At 44.1% G+C, this 21820-nt stretch overlaps 1 protein-coding gene across 1 annotated transcript in view; it reads right to left on the bottom strand.

Annotated features, from left to right (window-relative positions):
* The window catches only part of MBOAT7 (membrane bound acylglycerophosphatidylinositol O-acyltransferase MBOAT7), a 129585-nt gene that overhangs the window by 8753 nt on the left and 99012 nt on the right, over window positions 1-21820 (bottom strand). Inside the window, exons 6-7 of the mRNA XM_086930287.1 lie at window positions 14803-15163; window positions 7223-7405 (exon numbers count right to left, since the gene is read on the bottom strand). Coding sequence (XP_086786413.1) covers window positions 7223-7405; window positions 14803-15163 — 544 coding nt within the window. The remainder of the gene's footprint in view (window positions 1-7222; window positions 7406-14802; window positions 15164-21820) is intronic.

The following is a 21820-nucleotide window of genomic DNA, read 5'->3' as shown; positions in this document are numbered from 1 at the left end:
TGACATTCATTCTGGAAAGTGAACTCATTCATACATTCAGTCATACCATTTCTTATATCAGTTCTAAACCCACTCAAGGGAAATAGTCTCAAAACTAAATCTAATACTCAAAGAGAGCTAGCAAATCTAAATACAAAAACAACATTTAATCATTTAGTGTAGGCCATCAGAAACTCTGTTTAACTTTTCAAATATTCTTGTCTGAATAACTTGACTTGATTAGCCTATCCAAAACGTGGTCGACGCGTTTCGAATTCCAGTAGCCAAGGAATTCTCCCGAGGACCATATTTCTCTAGAAAAAGTAAAAGACGGTATCTTTACTAAGAGTCAGCTGACTATGCTTACTGAGAAGAGGAAAAAGGATTGCAAAAATCGGAATGTCTCTGTAAACGGTTTACAGCAGAAACCTTATCCTTAAACCTCACGTATTCCCTTACTTCCTAGAAATCGATTCCGCTTCACTACCCCAAGTTTCAAGAGCAAGAAAAGCCTGGCAAGGTATGCTGACATTAGATATAATTGCAATAAACACAGTTGATGGACAGAATGCAGAACGATGTCTTACATTCACCCCAGTACAAAGATCTGGGCCTAAATCCATCGTTTATTTGCACTCCACACCACCCTAGGTCAGACAATGGCTATATGCAAATCAGCCTTGACCCTGTGCCTCATGGGAACAGTGAATGTAAGACATTGTTCTGCATTCTGTCCATCAACTGTGTTTTTCGACATTAGATATAAAGCATTTTCCTGATCTAAAGATTTGCCTATGTTTCTAAGAAGACTTCATACATGTATTCCAGGTCACCAACAAAGAGCAGAGTTTGGGCCTTAAGAAACATCAACTTGTTCCTGTGTGACAACTACTGAAATACCAGAAGTAAGCATTATGAATAATGATGGTAGCAAGACTGTAAGCACAGTCAGCTGACTTTTTTAAAAAAAAACAACCCCCTCCTTAATTATCCTGATTTTATTTTATTTTTCTTTGCAGAGAAAATGTGATTTATAAAGAGACAAATTCTCAAAGAATTCCCAAAGGTAAGAAAGGAATAATCTGCCGGTAAGGGCAGTTGATGGAGAGTTATTTTTTGATAGAACATCTTAGTAAAGATACCATCTTTTACTTTTTCTAGTGACATATGGTCCTGAGGAGAATTCCTCGGCTACAGGAATTCGAAACGCGTCGACCACGTTTTGGATAGGCTATCAAGTCAAGTTATTCAGGCAAGAATATTTGAAAAGTTAAACAGAGTTTCTGATGGCCTACACTAAATGATAACATGTTGTTTTTGTATTTAGGGTTGGTAGCTCTCTGAGTATTAGATTTGAGACTGTTCCCCTTGAGTGGGTTTAGAACGGATATAAGAAATGGTATGACAATGTATGAATGAGTTCACTTTCCAGAATGAATGTCACTACACTTGGAAGATTGAGGAGAGAATGAGGTGTTAAGATATGGCGATTTATATGTTACGCATTTATACCTGATGTTTTTTTGTGGGTATATGTATAGTGATTTTTGTATCTAAAAACATTTAAATTGTGCATAAAAAAGAGAAAAGAAGGTGTTAAGAAAAAAAAAACTTTGAAATAAATAGAAAAAATTAAAACCGAAAAGTGGTCAAGGAAGATTGGTTTTGCTTCCATCTTTCAGATGAAATAATGGAATAGATAGCAGAATTGGTAACTGTAGTTGTTCATTGGTTTAGTTAGGCATAGCCTTGCTGCATAAGTGCCAGAACCCCTCCATTGTTAATTGGATTTCGGCTCAGCGCCTGAATGGGGCTGACTCCAGCCAGAGACAGAAGGCTTTTCTTTGTCTTTCGGCGCAGGAAGGCAGAGGAAGGACCGGAGTCTTTTTTGATTTTGGTTGTTGGGGCAAGGCGGTTTCTGTACTCCTTGTACGCTGAACCGGTGTAACTAGCTCCTCTTCTTCCATGTTTGAGACGGCCTCGGAGATATGTTCCTTCTTCCTCAGCTCTTTGAGGGTGTGTTTCTTCTCTGTCGGAATCTTCGCCGAAGATATCTCGTATGCAGCCGCCTTGGTGTTGCATCTCGTGACGTCGAGCCCAACGGTAAAGCGTCTTCTTTGATCTAAATGAATGGCATGCGTTGCAGTCTTTCTTGCCGTGTTATGGGGACAAATAGAGATTGCACACTTCATGCAGGTCGGTGCGAGGAAACTTAGCATGACACCCGGGACAGAGCTTAAATGGAGTCCGTTCCATTGACTGCTAGTGAGCCCGGAGCGGGTAGGCCCAACGGCCCTCCACGAGTTTTCCGATCGAAGATGTTTGATTGTAAACGCTACGCGGAGAATAGGAAATGTGATCAAAACTATACAGTTGAGGGTAGTGGATTGCACGTCAAAGGGAACCCGAGAAACAGTGCCGAACCGGAGCGCAGCAATTCACATCCAAACCAGATTCCGGGAAAAAAACTATCTAACAATGGAGTCGATGCCCCTGCGCACTATCACCGAGGAGGAGTCACCTACCTTGAGACTGGAAAAGACTTCTTCGAACAAAAACAAAGTGCAAACATCCGGACCCAACACTAGATGTGGGGATATGCACAGCATGTGATCTACAGCTCACATGCCTCGAACATAACTTTTCTGTCTTGATGAATGATGTGTAAATGTGACATCAAGCTTTGCCTCCCTTCCTTTCAAAAGCATTTCAATAATTGTGACCTTCAAAACGCCAATAAAAATGTGCTCCCTAAAGCTTATTTTTGCTAGCCTAAAGACAGGAAAATAAGCCTGCTGCAAAGAACTGTAGAATGCAGATTACTGATCTGTATTTAAGGTGGATAGTTCAGGAGGTCACTGCATCTATCACAGAGATCCATTTGTTACTTGCAGTTCATAAATTCTACCCTAATATAACATAGTGACCAATGAGCTGCCATTAACGAGCTGCATGGTATAGGTCAGAATATGGTTTTACCCCTGTGCTTCATTATTCTAATGTTGCTAAAAAGGGTTCATTTGGGTAGAAATATATTCTTATTAGTAAAGCCAACCATCAACCAATTTGGTGCATTTAAATCCGGACTCTGTGCTTCTTTAGACCAAACTATCAAAAAACATACTGCCTACTGGTATGGACGACATGCAATTCCTACACAGTGTAATCCGCATTGCATTGTGATATGTAACGTTTTTCATTTACTGATTTATACACATGATTCATTGTCTCTATATAATGTGTATGTGATGTAAAGTGCTCTGAAACACCGTACACTGGTATGAGTAGTGCTATAAAACAAATCAAATGTATGTGAGAGAGGGGCTATGGAAAGATGAAGGGCACTGTTGTAGGGAGTTGGTGAAGAAAATCATGAAGCAGGAGATCATTGGGTTGGGGGGTAGGGGCAAAAAACTGACTGTCGCACCGGGTGTCACCACTGCTAAAGCCGGCCCTGACCGCAGAGTGTTCTAGAGCTTCCCTTACCCACCGTCAAGGCAAAGTCAAATACCCTAACAGAGGTCCTGCAACCCTGGAGTCCCAAATGCCTTTAAATGAGGCCTTCATGGACATAGTGATAATTAATAATAATGATAATAACAGTAAGATTTGTAGAGCGCATAGCGATTTCACATGAAGTGTCCCAGCGCTAAGATCCTGACTCCCGTTAGAGAAGAGAGCACTAAAAGCTGTAGCAATTGTCAACCAAACCTAAAAAAAACAGTTTTTAACTTCTTCCTGAGAAGAGCTTCACAAGGAGCCTGATGGACTATAAGGGGGAAGAGAATTCCATATTTTGGGTGCCAGGTAGCTGAATGAGCTGCCACCAATTCAGACTCTTTTGTCTTTAGGAACAGTGGCGAACTTGGAATCAGCAAATCTAGGATTCCTACATGGAACGAGAAGCTTGATCAATGACCGAGGATAGTGTTGTCCATTGTTGAATAAGGCCTAGTAGCAGAGGGCTTTTAATTCAATTCTCTGCCTCATCGGGAGCCAGTGCAACTTGCTAAGTGCAGCCCCGCTGAAAGCACATTTTGGAAGATTCGGCAGCAATCGTGCCGCAGCATTATGTACACGTTGAAGTCTGCTCATTCGTGATTGAGATACAAATAGGTAGAGGGCATTACAGTAGTCCAGCCTGGTAATAATAAGAGCTTGGACTACTTTTTATGAGCAGACTCTGTGTGAGCGCAATATATTTTCTTAACGGTTTTTAGCAGCCCAAAAGATTTTCCTTCAAGTGCAGTGATTTGGCTATCAAAAGAAAATTCATCATTGAACCAGAAGCCCATATTTATGACCTTAGGAATGGAAAATTACATGGGAAAAGCTCACATTAGCCACTGCAGTAAATAGTTTGGTCCCAGGCATTCTAGAACAGATGCTGTGAATCCGTCTTTTTTGTACATTCATCTTTCTCCAGAAAACCTGGTTGGACAGGCCTCCACTACAAGACAAAACCCTGGTTCTTTCTTGGTGGCCCCTACTGGACAGAGTCAAGGAAGCTCAAGGTAGTAAGAAAGACTAGTTTGGCACTCCACTCGTAAATGTAGTATGTTTGTTGGGAAGGTGTAGCCCAACTTGACGTAATATGTCACAATTAGTGGTACCGAAATAGCCAGATCACCAGGCGGACTACTTTGTGGAGGTGGTCTGTGATGGGAAGGATGCCTTTAGACAGGTTACCAGAGCTGACATGGATACTGGTGACTCAGTGTTCAGAGCTGTGGGCTCTTCTGTGGCTATTAGAAGGAATGCCTTGCTCATATCAACTGGCTTCTCCAGGGATGTACAAGCAGCGGATATAGACAAGCTGCTCGATGGAGCAAGACATTTTGGTGCCAAAGTGGATTCTGCGATTTAAGCAGTGGCCATTTCCTTTCACTATCAGTCTCTAACAAAAGACTAATGCCAATTCCAAACATTTTGAGGCTTCTTGAATGGCTTCAATTTTTATCAACGCCATCCCTTCACCAACAGAACCAGCTTATTAAGCAAAATTGAGGCAGGAGCAAAGGTAGTGGCAGTCAGACAACAATTCTTCTCCTCTTCCCTTTCCCCACCTGGAAAGCTGCTTTAGCTTCCCCTTGAAGAAGCATATGCAGCCTTTGGGAGCATGTGCATTCTCCTTTCTACAGGCATGGAGGGCTACAACACTGGAGCAATAGGTCATTCAGATTGTAGAATAAGGTATGCTGTTCTCGTGCAACACACTCCTAACCAGATTCCTTCACTGCGGTTATTTCCTACAGAAGACAATCTTTGAATATTGCAAACGCTAGCCTCTGGTAGCAGTGGTTTTGAATCAGCAGCCTAGGGTTGGTGTCTGGCTGTTTAACAACTAATTGCACCTTTGTGATTTTTTTAGTGTAACAGAGCCGTAAAGCAGTTTGGGGTTCGAGATCGGTGTTGGAATCAAATCTCAGGTTGACGCCAATAAAGAAGGTATCAGCACTGGCATGTAAAGAAATGTTGTACACCGTGGTGCTAGTGTGGAAGTTAAACAGGCATTGGTACAAGCCCGGAAACACATTTTTGAGGGTTGAGTAAGGGGCTAACTCACTGGTGAAGTCTGAGTGGATGCCCTTCAGCTCCGTGGAGCCCCAAGGCAATCTAGAGGGGACCGAAATAGCCTGAAATATTTACGGTATGGCTTCTTTGCAAATGAAGTATCAACTTTGCCATTGCCTACACTGCACAGCAAATGCAGGAGCAAGGGCAAAGATGTCCTTGAGGAATTTGCTAATTGTGCACAGTTCGCCAATTACCCTTCCCCACAAGGACATTTTAGGAAAGAGCAACAGCAGTAATACAATTCCTGCCCTCAAGAAGGGCCAATCGCAATGACAATGACAGAGTAGCATGACTGCATTTTCACTATCGCTATATGTGTACCTGCCATTATGGCTACTAAAGGAGGCCCTGGAAGAGTGAGAACAGTCTATGACTAGACTCACCCTCATCGATAATAAGAACATAGACAGTGTTTTTTAGAAGGAGCAATAATAGACTGAGGCCAGTGGTGGACTTGGAGACAATCCAAAATATTTTCTTACAACTGTGTGATGACATGTGATTTGACATAGGTTAAAGACATTTTAGTAGTACTGGAGGTGTTGCAATATGCTAGTTTAGTAGTACTTATTAAAAATGTGAACAGTAGCCATTTCTTCAGAATCTTTTAATTTGGTCGACGTCCAAGTTTGCACTTCTTCATGAAAGATGAACATCGTTTGTTATTAGTAGGTCTCTCATATACACCCACTGTCTGGTTTAAGGGACGAATTAGTTTGAGGTTATTAATAATGTCCTGATGGAAACTGGCCATTTGAGCAGTTCGGCCACAAAACATATTGTTTATCTGTGGGTGTGAGGAGCGGAACTGGATTATGAATATTACCAGTTACAGTGGTCTACAGTTTCCATCTTGTTTTAGGAATATGTCGCTATTAGAGAGAGGTTGCATTGATACTTTAAGATTAAAAGGAACCACTCTATAATCAATTCACTCTACAGATGCAGGATCCTCCTCCTCCTCCTCCTCCTCCTCTTGTGATTGGTCTGAGTGCTGTGGATCCGCGCTCAGCCAGGGAATGGGAGGCTGGGAATGTTATCCATGCAGGCTGTAATGTAGCCTGCATGGAGAACATGTTAAGTGCACATGAATGTTTAGCCGGGTCCAGAGGGCCAGCCAAACATTCATGCGCACTTTACAGAATGCAAACCACTTCTCCCCTACCCTGTCAGCAGAGCAGACCAGGCCGCCCTGTTTCGCCAGCAAAGCTGCCACAACAATAGGAAAAAAATACAATGATACTAACTTAACCCATCCCGTGCTCATGACGAGCTCAGCTCGTCATGAGGCACGGTTGCTCTGTGCTGTGCTGATGACGACCTGAGCTCGTCATGACACGCGCGGCGTTCACACGCGGGGCTAATTCCCCCGCTGTGCTGAACGTTCTGAAAAACAGGCGTGGTCATGACGAGCTGAGCTCGTCATGAGCACAGCACCACCGTGCAGCGTGACGATCTGAGCTCATCACAAGCACCGTGGCACTGCCTGCGCCCCCTCTCCCTCCAGCGCTGCAGGGTTATTAGCCCCACGGCAAAGGGGTTCAGAGTTATTATCATTGTATTTTTTCTTTAGTCACACTGCTTAAAAGCCTTAGTGGAGGTGGCGCCACTGAGAGCACACCCTGCCTGCGGGGATAGTCTGATACATAGAGTATCTGCTTCTCACCCAAATATGAAGGACTTGACGGGCGAGTTCTTGTAGATGTACTGCGACAGCCACCATTGGACGCTCATGTTCCAGTACCGCATGCCATCCTTCACCTTCACACAAAAGTCAGCACCATAGCAGTCGATATTCTTCACAGTTTCGTAGTCATATAGCACAGTCATGTGTTCACCATCAGGTGACCTGTGGGAAGCATGCATTGGAAATTGATTAGAGCTGAAACACTACTTTCTATTTTACAGCAGCACACACAAGCAGAGAAACCGAGGTGGACTGGTGAGGCAGAAGATCAAGTCTTATTTTGCCTCTACACTAGGTTTCCAAGTAGGTATGTTACTCCTATTTCCCCCTATGATCTGTCACAACAACAGCGTGCACCGATTGCCTCTCTAAGATGACACAGCAATAGGTCACAATTCAGCATCATATCTTTCTTTTTTGCTGCATACTAAAATCCACCCATGACCACTACATCCAATCAATAATACCATTGTCATGGTAGGATGAATAATGACCAGTTCATGCTTAAGATATTTGCCACTGTATGCTATAGGGGACACTTCTTCTACATGCACTGTTTTTCTATGACTGTCAGTTTAAGATTCTATGTCAGGACCGCAGGCAAGGATTATTCTTTATAATCTTTACTTCACTGATTATAAAATCCACAGCAACCATATTAACATTAGCTTAGTATAAAGAAAACTAACATTTCCAAATGTCCATGGGAGACTACAACACCCGATCACGTAATAGCAGTCATAACATAGTCCACAGTCATTGTCCATGCGGTCTCTTTACTTCGCTGCTCAGCATATGGAGATAAGTGCTGCTTCCTTCTCTCTGCCTATTACTTGAGATTAGCCAATATTTTTAGTACATGCATACGATTTTGTGTCTCTTTTTGCTCTTACTTGCGTTTGGTTTGTTTTTCTGGCCGTAGGAGTTTCCCTGCGTTCCTTACACGGCAGTGTTGTATTCCATTTGCCCAGGGACAAGCTGACGAACTGTTGGACTGCAATAAATCAGTTTCTCCGGATTTTCGGAATGTGGGCTATTCACACAGGTGGACTATTCACACAGGCACTCAAATGAGGAGCCAGGCACCTCTTGGCCTTGGTGCCCTAGTGCTGCGAATGACACATACGACCAATCCCCTACTAACAAGATGTCCGACATGTTGGACCCTGAAGATATAGTACACCCGCACTCTCTGGAACGGACTCCAGTGACTAAGTGGTGTTGCAGGCCAGCTATGTAAGCCTCTGGAAAAGGAGACATGCCGTCGCCTGCATGTGGAATGTAACAGACCATCATTGGAGGGTAAGGTAGCCTTTACCCCCAAAATTAATACGAGGATGGCCACTATCATTGCCAAATTAGTCAAAAATCCAGAGAAAGGGATAGACCGTACCTGGTGCTCATGCCAGGACAAACTCCTGGACATGGTAGGGCCATTAACCAAAATCTTGGACATAGCAGAGGATGCCAAGGTTTCCGGTTCTCCGATTTCCCCCAAGGTCCTCTCTGGCTGGCCAAAGATTCCATAATCTTTTTAGGGAACTCCCACTGTGCCATATCCACAGAATGTTGTCGCTCGCTGCTCATCAAGGTGGACCCCAAGTTGAGGGACCTGGCTTTCCCGGAGACAGGGACAGTGGCCCGGGGTGGGGGGAAAGGAGTGGGGGGGGGAGTCTCTTTGAAATAGGAGCTGGGGGAAAATAAATGTTGGCAGACTTTTCATCCATTGGCAAGGCCCAAACTTCTATTAAGCGGATCTTTGACCCTTGGTTTTCCAGGGGGCCGGCCGTGGCAGGGGCTGCTTGGCTAGCCGCCTTTCCTCTCAACCCCTCTCCCAGGGGAAAGGCTCTGGACGCAGACGGAACCAGGATCAAGCCTGGTTTGTGAACTTTTATCCTACCAGAGTCCAGCAGTTCCAGGGCAGAGCTGGCTCCAGAGGACAGGTCTCCAGCACTTTCAGTAACCACAAGTGTGAACCTTTCTTCCTATCTAACGGTAGGGGCTGTCTGGCACAATTTTCTCACAGGTGGGTGTCTCTCACAATGGATGCATAGGTACTTCAGCTGGTTCATGGTTTCCAGATAGAGTTCTGTGGGTTCTCAAGACATGAGAACACTCCGCATCCGCTAAGGTTCTCCATGACACAGAGCACACTCAGACGCACAGGTACAGGCCCTTCTCGACAAAGGGGCCACATGCCATACTACTCCGGACCCCTCTGGTTTCATAAGCAAACTCTTCTTGGTCAACAAGCGTGGCGGGGGCCAAAGGCCAATGATCAACCTCTGAGTTCAATGAATGATTGGTGTACTGCCACTTCAAGATGAGGAGTCCAGCTTCTGCAGGATGTACTCCAACCATTCGATGGATAGTGCATCTAGACCCGAAGAACGCCTACCTGGCCATCCCAATCTTTCAGCCCCATTGCACATTCCTTCACAGTATCTGTATTCCTCACACTTCCATTCGGCCGGTCGTCAGCACCTTGGTGCATGTAGGAAAATGGCCCTCACTGAAGGGTCACCCCAAACATTTTGCCTTCTCCCTCCTCTTTTTGCTGTAGTCTTTTTGTTAGTTTTAGGACTGAGCACTTTACCACTGCTAACCAGTGCTAAATTGCATGTGCTTCTCCCCTGAACATGATGACATTGGTGTACAATGGATTGGCATATTTGATTTACTAGTAAGTCCCTTGTAAAGGGGTATACGATATACCCATGGAATGTCATCGAATTGCTACTAGTGGGCTGCAGCACTGGTTGCACCACCCAGAGAAGTAGCCTTTCAAACCGGTCTCAGGCCTGCCATTGTAATGCCTCTGTGTGCAGCTTACTGCCTATTCCACTTGGCATTTAAACTACTTGCCAAGCCTTATGCTCCCCTTTATTACATATAGATCACTCCAAAGGTAGGAACCAAGTCACCCTAAGGGCAGGGTGCAGTGCAAGTTAAAGGTACGACATGTACTTTTATGTTTTGCATGACCTGGTTGTGACAAACCGCTCATTTTGTTTTTCACTACTGACCGGCCTACCCCTCATAGGCCAGCATTGGGAATTCCTTAGTAAACGTTTAAGCTGTAATTCATAATCAGAGAGGAGAAGTTTTTACCATTTTTCATATCTTTGGAATGGTAATGATAAATCCTCCCAACTGGTCAAGTTAAATTTAACATTACTGTTTTACGAATGAGACTTTTAGATAGTGGATATTTCTCTGCAATTACTGCTGTTCCCGACATCCTGTCTCCAATACACGTCTGGGTGGGCTGCAGCTACACTTTGTACATTCCGTCCAGACAGCCACAAACCCAGACAAGAGAGGCACATCTACATTCTGAGAACTCATCTGAATTCTGATGGGTCTTTCTAGGCAGGGAGTAATGGGAGGGGCTGGCACACTTCAATAGGTAGTGTACTGTCCACACACAAAGCACCAATGTACCTATAACAGACAGCCGGACAGACAGGACTGGGTTGAAAATGGCCCTTGTGCACGTCAGAGAGCTGCTTTGAAGTCACCCCTACATCAAAGGCACTTTTGGGTAGAAGTACTGGGTCTCTAACCTCCTTAAAATCAGGCACTTCTGGATCTTTGAACTGAACCTCTGTTAGAAGGACTGTTGTGCTGCTTAAAGGACTGCTTTCGGCTTGTTGCCCTGCTGCTCCTGGACTCTGCTGAAGGGCAGCTGGATTCTGCCTTCCCCTTCAAGTGATCGCCAAGAGCTTGCCTCCTGTTTTCAGAAGTTTCAGGGATACAAAAGACTTCCAGCAATTCTACTGGTGCTGCTGGACTCTGCCATCTGGGAGTCCTACCCATGCCTGATGTGCCCTCTCCACGTTCTGGCCCTCAGAAGTGGGTTCTGCAGCTGTTGTCTACAAAATTGGCGCATCATCACCCCTGCACTGATCAGAATAGATGCACTCCCGTTTGACACGGACACAAAGGCTGTTCGACAACAGTGGTTCTACTGCCTGTGCAGCCAGGGGTGATGCTCTGCGCGGCTCAACGCATTGCCTTCACAACAGCAAAGCTAGACAATGATGCAGCGACCTAACTGCATGGAAAAGATAGACACATCAAGCCCTCAGTGTCGACGTTTTGCTCCATCCAAGGTACTTCTCAGTGGGGCCTGCATGGGTCCTGTACCCGGACTACCCTACATTTCTGTTGGCCTGAACTTTGCTCTGGTCCCTCAGGACCTCAAGTTACCTTCTTTTGACCGCTAGAGACTTCTAAGCACTATTTTTGCATTTAATCTTAAAAAAAAAAAAATCAAATCTCAACTTCTACTTATTGAACTTTTGTTGTTTTGGTCTGATTTTGCTCAGAAACATATTCTCTATTTTTCTAAATCTGTGTGGAATCTTTCTGTGGTGTTTTAATTGTGTTAGTGTGTGCTGAACAAATACTTTACACACTGCTTCTCTAGATAAGCTTGGATGCTCTGTGCAGAACTACCAGAGGGTGAGCACCAGTTTTCTTTTAGTGTGTATCTAGCTTACCCTTACTAGAGTGGTGTTTCCTATGTGGTCTAGGTGCATACCTCAGCCAACGAGGAGTCCCATTTCTAACTGTGCTTTACGAGGGTCCTCAACCGATGGTAGAGCACCCGCGTGCTCAAGGGATGAGACTCTTATTTGGACAACACGATCATTATGAATCAATGCGCCGAAAAATTCTTGCAACTGAAGACAGCAGTCAATCTCTTGGAGGGGCTGGGGTTTGTGGTCTACGAGAGCAAGTCACTTTTTCACCCTCATAGATGACGAAGGTTCAGCAGCATCTTTACGTCTCCCATCTCAGAAGATAGCAAAGCTTCATCACAAATTCAGACAGACCCTTTCCAGGCCATACACTTCTTTACTCCAGATAGCAAGGTTAGTGGACCTCCTGTCATCATCAATTCAGGTGATCTTTTTGGGCCCCTATACTATCGGGCACTGAAACACACCAAGGTTCATCATCTCGGGAGGGGACTAACGTATTCCCAGTTGGTGCCCCTGTCAGAGGGGGCACGTGAAGAGATCAAACTGTGGTTATCCCACATTGAGGCCTGGAACAGGAGAGCAAGCTTCGGTTCCAGCCCACCTTGATTATAGAATCAGACGCTAGCGGGTTCCTTTGCAGTTTGGTGCTGGATCAAGGGCATTAAGTCTGGTGTCCTTCTCAAAATGGACATTTTTATGTTGCGTTACATCAACCACCTGGGAGGGACCAAGTAGATAGCACTGTTGGATCTGGCAAAGGCGTTTTGGCAATATTGCCTGGACCATCATATATCGGTCACAGCGGAGTATCTTTCAGACCAGGCAAACAAAGTGGCAGGTTGGCACTCTCGCCATTGCTACGATTCCAGTCTCTAGAAACTGGATTCGGAAGTCTAATGCATGATTTTGGACAGGTCGGGGCAGTTTTTGATGGAACTTTTCCACTCTAACCTAGATCATCAGCTTCCCAGATTCTTCAGTTGGAGGCCAGACCCCCCTTGTGATGGTGATGGTATGCTTTTCCCCCGTTCTCAATGATAATAAGAGAGGCATCCCAGGTGCACAGGCAGTTATCAGAGGTGGTCTTGGTGACTCCCTTTTGGAGGTTGTAAGCTTGGTTCCCAGTTCTGATGGAACTTTCTTGGTATTCTCCAATCCTACCCCCCTTTCCGAATCTTTTCCTCGATCCGAACCTTCTGCCGCACCAGATGGTGATGAACGGTTCGATTTGCCTCATGGTGTGGCTGGTTACGGGCAAAGATGGAAAATTCAGGGACTTTCAAGGCAGGCTGACATCCTCTTGTCCAAGGCCTGGGCACAAAACATGGTCAAGCGATACAGATCAGCCTGGACAAGATGGATGAGTTGGTGTATACGACAAGGCCTGGATCCCTTGGAAGCAGATATAGTCCAAATACCGGACGGAGCTCTCTTCAGAGGGTTTAGCATATCGGACTATTAATGCCTTTCAATCTGCCATATCGGCGGGTCATGTGTCGACAGATGGATCCCCTGTGGGACAACATCTTTTTGTACAAACAGTGCTGAGGGGTATGCCATTATCTATGCAGCCTGAGCCGCTGTATTCTACTTGGAACGTTAACTAAGTTCTTAAACTCTTTCTTTCTTGGCAGCCCAATCGTTATGTTACTATGCCTGGTGTCATATAGTAAGGTCTTGGATGTAAGAGCCCTGGTTATTACAGGTACAGTATTTTTCTCACAAAGACTATCTTTTACAGTTCGGAAAAGGACTAAATCTTATATTGAATTATCTCTTACCCTGCTTTTGGAGGATTCTCCTAAATTAAAATATATGTTGTCGGGTTCTTTAAAGCATATATATGATGGAGGGGTTACATCCACCAGGTGAGCAGCAACCTTTGCTTGCCCTGCGAAAATAATATAGAGCCGTCTCTTCCTCACGATTGCTGGATGGGTACGTTGGGTCATGACTGAAGCTGGCATCAATATTCGGATGTTTGGGGTGCATTCTGGCAGAGGGGCAAATGGCATCTAAAGCATTTCAGCTTGCTGCCCGCTTGGAAGAGATCATGAATGCTGCGGATTGGACCTTTGATTCCACTTCTAAGAGGTTCTACTACAAGCTGGTGATCGATATAGCCCAGGTGGTAGTAGAAAAGCCTTGAATTAGCATAACCCTCGCCTCCATTCCGGACATAGAATTAAAAATTCCCTAGTTATTGTAAAGGAAAGTTTCAATTCTATTAAGGACTCAGAAGTGAGGATTATCCCACCCACAGAGATATGTCTCGGATGTGTTTTCCTTACAGTGATCAGTAAGTAGAGGGTTATTCTGCTTGTATCTTGATAGCGTTGATTCATAATTGTATCGGGATTGTCTCGATTGCTTGCTTACACCAGTTATTGATATGGAAAATTTGTCAATTATGAGGAAATAGTTAGAATAGTTTCTTTCTTTTCATGGTTCTTCTTAGGACTTTATGGCTCCAAATAAGATTCGTGAGCAAATGAGGACTAGGTGATTTGTGTGCAGAAAAGAGACAGCATGGACAGTGACAATGGACTATGTTGTAACTGCCATTACGTGATTGGTTGATTTTATCATCTCCCATGGACTTTTGAGAATGTTCGTTTTTTTTATACTAAGCTAATATTAATATGGTTGTTGTGAATTTTATCATCAGCGAAGTAAAGATTATAAAGCATCATCCTCACGTCAGAGTCCTTAATAGAACTGAAACATTCAGTTACGATATGTAGGATATTCATTGTTTAGTCTTATGAAAAGGGGCAGTCAAGCCTTCCTAGTGAAAGCCTACCTTAGTAATATTTATACTGTTTTGATTAAGGTTTCCAGCTTTTATTTTTCAGTGCCCGTCTTTCCCATGATTTCATTACCTTACTTTCGGTAAGCCTTTTTACGGACCAAGCACCAACTTATGATCTTAAGCAAGGCCATATGAGTGCATCAACCCTCTCTGTATACTGTACTGCTAAATTTATGTCATGAGATTGTTCTGTTACATCCACTTTACAACCTCCTCCACTACTAGATCTACTCTATCTAAGAGAACAAGGTCCTTACCTCTCAATAGGAGCATACTCCACAGTCGGTCCACCGCCTGAGCGAGACTTGGCTGCTACTGGATAGGCACCAAACGCAGCAGACATGCATCCGCACTCTGCAAAAATCCATGCCACATAGAAGCGCATGCGGAAGACGAAGAACACAGTTGTCATGTAGAAGAGACGGTACAAAAAGGCCCGGTCGTAGAACTCCTCAGATCGCACATATTCCAGTGGAAACTGCTGAGACACCAGGAGGAAGAGGGCGCCAAATACAGGAACTGGCTTCAGACGCAACAGTAGGGGCCACAAACTTGGTATGGACTGAGAGTCCAGCTGGTACAGCCAGTCATGATAGGTTTTGTAGCGGTAGAAGGGGCCTAGAAGAGAGTCATAAATGTGAGTGAGGCTACCGGAATTGACCCTAAAAGGATACATTGTAACTATTGTTCTCCATCAAGGATCATCATACATTAAAAGGGCTACTCCGCCTACCATTTGAAACCAGAAGCCTGAAAGAGATTTGTTTTTAGAAATATGCTTTAAAACAAACTACTTCTTTAGGAGGATACTCCATCCCACTTACCTGTAATGAGATTCACATGCTTGAATCAATCAGAGTGGTCAGGCTGGCTGTCCTATGGTAACATCGTAACAGCAGGTCTATGTTAAATATAACCCAAAAGATAGAAACAATGGCTCTTTAGTAGCCTTGCCACAGCAATTAAAATGAACCAAACTTCAACTAATAAGGGCAATCGACCTGAAGCTCACACCCAAAAAAGCCACCATCCGTCCGAGTTACATGTAGCACTCGGGTGAAGGAATAAGAGAAGGCACTGAGCCTCCTGCCGGAAGGAGGGTTGGTCGCACTTGAATCTATAAAAGATACCAATACTGAAGAGTAACCTTTATAAGCAAGCATGTTTTTCTCCTCCAATATTAGTTCTTTCAAAGGTTCACGTTTTTAAATCAGAAGAACAAGTATTACTTTTTTTTTAACGAAATCCCAAAATATCCTGCAGTGTTGCAGGCCTGAATTAAGCTACACTGGCTTCCAGGGGCAAAGAGAACGGCATTTAAAGCTCTTTGAATAGCTTTTAAGGCACTGCACAATATTGGTCCAGATTAGCTTCAGGAGAGATTAGTCTGGTACACCCCACCCCGGAAACACAGATCCTCAGAAGCCAAGCACTTAGTACTACCCAAGGGCAAGCAAGCATCGTGGAAATGCAACATTACTCGTTTTTTGGGACAGCAAAACTATGGAACTCTCGGCCTTGGATTTTAAAAAAAACTTCCCAAACCTCCTGTCATTCCGAAAGTCTCACAGACCGGTCAATTTAGTCATTAGTGCAGCATTAATCTTTAATTGTCTTTTCTCTCTCATGAAAGCAGCAACGCCAAGACGCCTCCGGACATTAGAGTGCTATATAAAATTATAAATCAAATCATATTAATGCACGTAAGAAGCTGCAGGGAAAAATCTTTGAGTGGATCACCTCATCAGAACAGATGATGTAACACTGCTTGGCCTATTGCTACATCTTTCAGTATGGTCTCTTCTAGACAGTAATGTCTTAGAAGAGTGTACACACATTTTCATGTTGCTGTTCAGCATATTTCTGTCAACGATACTGCAGTTAACAGCACGGGCGTAGATGCACCTCTAGTCGAATAAGCTGTTCCTCTGCTGTGTTACTGCCTGCCTGCTTGTATGTGGCATGATACAATTGTGGCTGCAGGCCTGCAGCCCATCAAGTAATGCTGTGTGGAAATGGCTTTTCTCTTACTTGGGTTTACAAAAGGTGCCAAAAGCAGATCAGGCTTCCTAAAACTCTGTTCTATCCAGAAAGATTTATAGACATCTCATATCTAGAGAAAGCAAAACTCTCTCTGGAGCATATGCTGGATTTGGAAACTACTTCAATGCCATGGTTTTATTCAGGTCTGAAGTCTGAATGTACTTTAGGTATACATTTTGGGTTAGTTCTCAAACGTACTCTGTCAGAGCGAAACTAAAGAAATGGTTCTTAAACTATGAGGGCTTGTATCTCACTGGTTCTCCAAGCTGATGTTAATGCCAAGAGTAGGACTACCTTATAAGAGAGGAACTTCATTCATGCCTTATAAATTGGTTCAAATGGTGAGTGTATAAGCTGTGAGAAGACTATACGGAGTTGCCAAACTAGGGCGGGGTGGGGATTGCAGCTATATAAACTTTGCTCGAGGGATGTGCTAACCCTGATCGAGAGTATCTGATGCAGCACTGAAGATCTAGTATGTAAACTTTGCTTTTCACACTACAGCTGCAAAACCTTTGCCATTTAGTACGGCAAGTCTTATTTGTTGAAATATATAGATCTTGCCTGTGCCAGGATTTCTCTGCAGTTTAGTGGGATGTCTAGACTTGAAAATTCAAAGAGTGAAGCTTCAGGGAAGTCGGATCTGGTCACTGGCTCTCGTCAGGAGATCTTGCCATGGCATTCGTGCAATTTTCGGAGCTTCAGAGTAGAAGTTATATCTTGGGTTTACTGGTGTGATTAGTATTAACCTGCAGGGTTACAGTTGCATTTTCGCTTGCACGTGTGGAATTATGGAAAGAGGGAAAACCTTCTGGGCTTTATTTACCATTCATGGCACTTGAGTTTATTGTGACGGAGCACCTCTGCCAACTTGCTGTCCTGCCGTGGAAGGTGCTCTGCTGTTAATGACGCATTGTGCTCAATGGCCCAGTTCCACAGGGTCTTTGCTTCATTTGATATCTCTTTTGATCTGGCGCCATTATGTTCAGTTATATAAAACATGGTGATGGTATTATTGGTGCCTATGAACACAGATGATTTTTCCGGTCTCAGTAGGAAGAACTGAAGTCCTAAACACACTGCTCTGAACTTTTTACTTCTTTAATCCATTTACCAATGATAGGCAATTCCAGGAAATTCGCTCTTTTTATCCTTCCTTGGATGTGCCTGTTAATAATAGATTCTGCAGGCTTCATCAGGAAACAGATTTGATAGACTTTACCTCCACCACACAAATCAGCTTATATCTTTGCAGTTTTATCTATTTTGTCCATCAACATGTCCTTCTATTGTATTGGACGATCCAATTCTTCCTTAAGTGGCCTCCTGTGCAACCAACAGAACGGAATCAATAGAATATAGGAGATCATGACCAAAAAGGCAGTTGAGATGTTGAACCACAAACTGTTTCTTGGATCAGATTCAGATCGCTAGGTCCTGCAATTTTACCAACATTTACGCTGAAGGGGAATGCTTTTCCTTTTCTTGCATTCAAAATTGCATATGGAATTATTACATAAATCAAAAAGTGGGAGAGATAGCGGTAGGTTCAGCAGGTTCATTTATCTTCCCATCATCAGTACCATTTATTAAATAATAAAATAGAAGACGATCAGTCCAATATACCCTAGCTACCCTAATGACGTTTTTGCTCTTATTTTGTTTCAGAGGGTAACTGCCACCTGGACACAGCATTCATAACTGCACTTACAGGGGTTACCTCAAAACTTAAGGTAACCCACCTCACTAGGTCCTGACAAATTTAAGGTAAACCACCTCACTAGGTCCTGACAAAAGCCTTAGACCTTGAGGGACCTTACGCAGCTGAAGCATGTAGATCTTCACCTCCCTTTCTTCCCCCTCAACAGGATCACAAATCTTATAGCGCGGGGATGCCCTTGGGTCACCAGGCGCTTTAGAAATTGTTATTAAATTAAATTAAATTAAAATCACCAGAGGTGTAGGACCAGTAATTCTTCCTTACAACATCGCCTCTTTTTAGCTTTATCCCTATCCCCTTTTTTAAATCATTTTTCCTGATAAATACTCACTCCGAGATTGGAAATAATTCGAATATACTCACTTACCAACACTGTCTTCACTTGAGAAGTTCTCCTTCAGAAAGGAGGATACTTTTTCACTTGGAAAACGGAACACTCAAGTGAAAGACACCATGAGGATGCCATCCACGACATCACCCCAGCGGAGATAACATGCCTTGTTGGGACTAAATACGTGAATGAGGATCTTCAAGAGAATCCTCTATGACCCTATGGTTTATTGACATTGCTGTTCACTTTTTTGATAAACGTGGAATAATTAAACACTTCTGTATGCCGACTGTCGGTCAAAAGATGCAGAATAAGCTCATAAATTATTGTGCTGACTTTCTGATCAGACTGAACAATGGGCCTTTTTATCAGCCAGTCGTACAAAAATGAAAACACTGAATGGCCTTTTTTCCTTATGTGCGCTGTGGCTGATCACATGGACTTCATAAATATCATTGGCACGAATTTCAGCATAAAAGGTAGTACTTTGAACTGATAGCTGCAACCAGCCATTTGGAAGTGCAAACATTTCAGGAAGCCAATGGTAATGGCGATACAACCTGTGCAAGTGGTTCAGTCATTTGAGGGCTAGCAGTCGCCCGTTACAGAATCGGACTTGGCACACCTTCCCATAGGTTCTTATCAGGAAACCATTTGTAATAGTCTGCTCTCATTAATCTTGCATATCTTACATCGGTCACCAGTGCAATTGGCATTTATCTGGTCTGGTTTCTTGACTAGTGTAGTTAGATCATCATAGTAGGGTGCATACTCTGGACATGATTGGCTATCCTTTGGTTGGGACTCTTCACCAAAGGATTCATACAGCTTGGTCTGGTATGGCTCCTCACAAAATCCCTTAAGGCTCCACAATAGAATACTCCTAATCTCAGTCATATTCTTGGCATTTAGCCTTTTATTGGCCAGGACTTTATGCAGGACCAAATGGCACTTTTTCTTTAGAGTCATCAGAATCTAGTATCCTGGACAGTGGAAGTATTATTATTAGTTTTTTTGGAGATGTACGACATAGCACACCTTACTTCGGCACCCCAGTTTCAGAAAATAAAAAAGTGAGACTTTAGAATATTTACTCGCATTGACGGGGTTGTCGTCAACAGAGATGTCATTGACTTGTGACTCACAGACAAAGGGAGGAGCCGACACAGGGATTGCCACAGATGTGTCATCCATTATATTATATTATCTCCCTAATAATTACACATGATATTGTGTAGCTTTTTATCAGTTTGGTGATGGCCATTTTCCAGTGTTTTTTCTCTTAGAGTTATGGTCTTTTCATTTAATTTTCATTATAGATATTCCCCTAATGAAGGCCCTGGTGCTGGAATGCATTGGGAATTGATTTTCGCATAATTGATATTGATTATGCATGTCATAGTATCATAATGGTTACATGGATTGAATATTGAAGAAATATTGACATCTTTACATGGATTTATGTTCGATAATAAAACAAACTTCTACTTCGACTTTAGGAAGGTGGATACCAGACTATGGTTACCCCAGAATTTTTGCCAAGTGTTTCGCTGGTTTTCGACTTAGTTGGCTTGGGATCCTGCTAATCAGGGCCCCAGGCTATCTGCTCTCTCTGTAAAATGGACTCCATGTACTTTAGGTACATCTCGAATTGGGAATTGGGTCACCTTATGAGCCCCTGTACAGTGTACTATAGGTACCCAGGGCATAGGTGCATCTAAGGCCTACCAGGGGCTGCAGCATGTATTATGCCACCCCTAGCCGGCCACTCACATTGACACAACTGGCTGATCACTCAGCTGGGGCAAGGTCGTGTAATCACCCCTTCCTTAGATATAGTATTCCTATATCTAACCTTATATCTAGACACATATATACCTATAAGTCACTCCTATGGCAGGCCTTAACAATCCTGGAGGGAGAGTGCTTGGTTTTATGTGAGATGGTGCTCTAGCATGAGGTGAGCCTGTCTGCAGCTTTCGGAACCATGTCCTTATATCTGTTCTAGGATATTGCCATACCATATACTCTTAAGTGCATTATAAACCTCGCGGTTAAATGCTAACTCTGTTTTGGCTTTATCAAAACATGTCGAGTAAGGTGTCATGCGTTTTGGAATACTACCCCCTCGCCAGTTCTGGCGACGGGGGTAGCATTCCACCCTTCTAGAGGGAGAAGACATGTTCCTACTAATCCCGGTTAAAGTTAACCAGAGCCTCAGCATCACAAAATGGATGCTGCTGCCACAGACACAAGTCTGACCTCCTGCTGCTGGGAGTCCTTCCAGCGAGGGAGGCTTGGACAATAGGTTTCCTGTCTTGGGAGGTGCTAGCACCACCCCAGACAGGCTATAGTGTATTGGGGCAGGGAGGGCTGAAAGAAATGGGACACTGCCTGGGGCGCACAAGGTGTCACATGCATAGTCCACTTCAAACCGGTGCTGGGGCACTCCAGCCCCAGCTCTGGCGTGAAACTGGACAAAGGGAAAGGGGGGTAACCACCCCCTTCCCTGGTCCCACCCATAGGAGGGACCTAGCAGGTAATCCAGACCCTAGATTTGGTATATAGGTAGGAGATGAGTCCCAAGACTTTAGATTTATCCTGACTGAAACTTGAAACAAAACTCTGGACCTTCGACATTCTACCTGAAGATAGAAGACTGAAGAATCTCCTTTGTGGTCAAGGAGTGACTACCCTGTGCAAACAGGCAACATCCAGCGATCAACGGCTCGCTTTGTTGACGCTCCCGCCGGAGCCCGAGCACAGAGCCTGACAAGAACCGGACTTCCAGACTTCCAATAGCCCGATCCACAGTCCCAGCAGAGCTGAGACCCGTGGAGGCGACGAGAGACGTGGGACCGGCCATCTTGAAAAGTCTGCGACTTGCTTTTTGTACAGCACCCAAGGCACCCTCGAAGTTGTGCATTGGGGATTGAGAAGCCCCAGCCCCGAGCATCATTTGCACCGAAAATCATCCCTGCACCCTCCACGAGTTCTGCGTGGGGCCCTTCTGCATTTTTCTGCTCAACGCGTCTGTCCGGTCACTTGCCCGTTGGCTAGTGGCCATCTTGACGACGAATCTTTGAATTTCCACCGCTGGTCTGGTTGCAACAGACTGGCCCTTGCTTCCCTCAAAAGAAGCAGCCCATCAGACCTTGCTGGTCTGATTAAGAAGCCAACT

The sequence above is a fragment of the Lissotriton vulgaris genome, chromosome 7 (assembly GCF_964263255.1).
Source record: "Lissotriton vulgaris chromosome 7, aLisVul1.2, whole genome shotgun sequence".
NCBI lineage: Eukaryota > Metazoa > Chordata > Amphibia > Caudata > Salamandridae > Lissotriton > Lissotriton vulgaris.
This window is presented reverse-complemented; position numbering and strand designations above follow the sequence as displayed.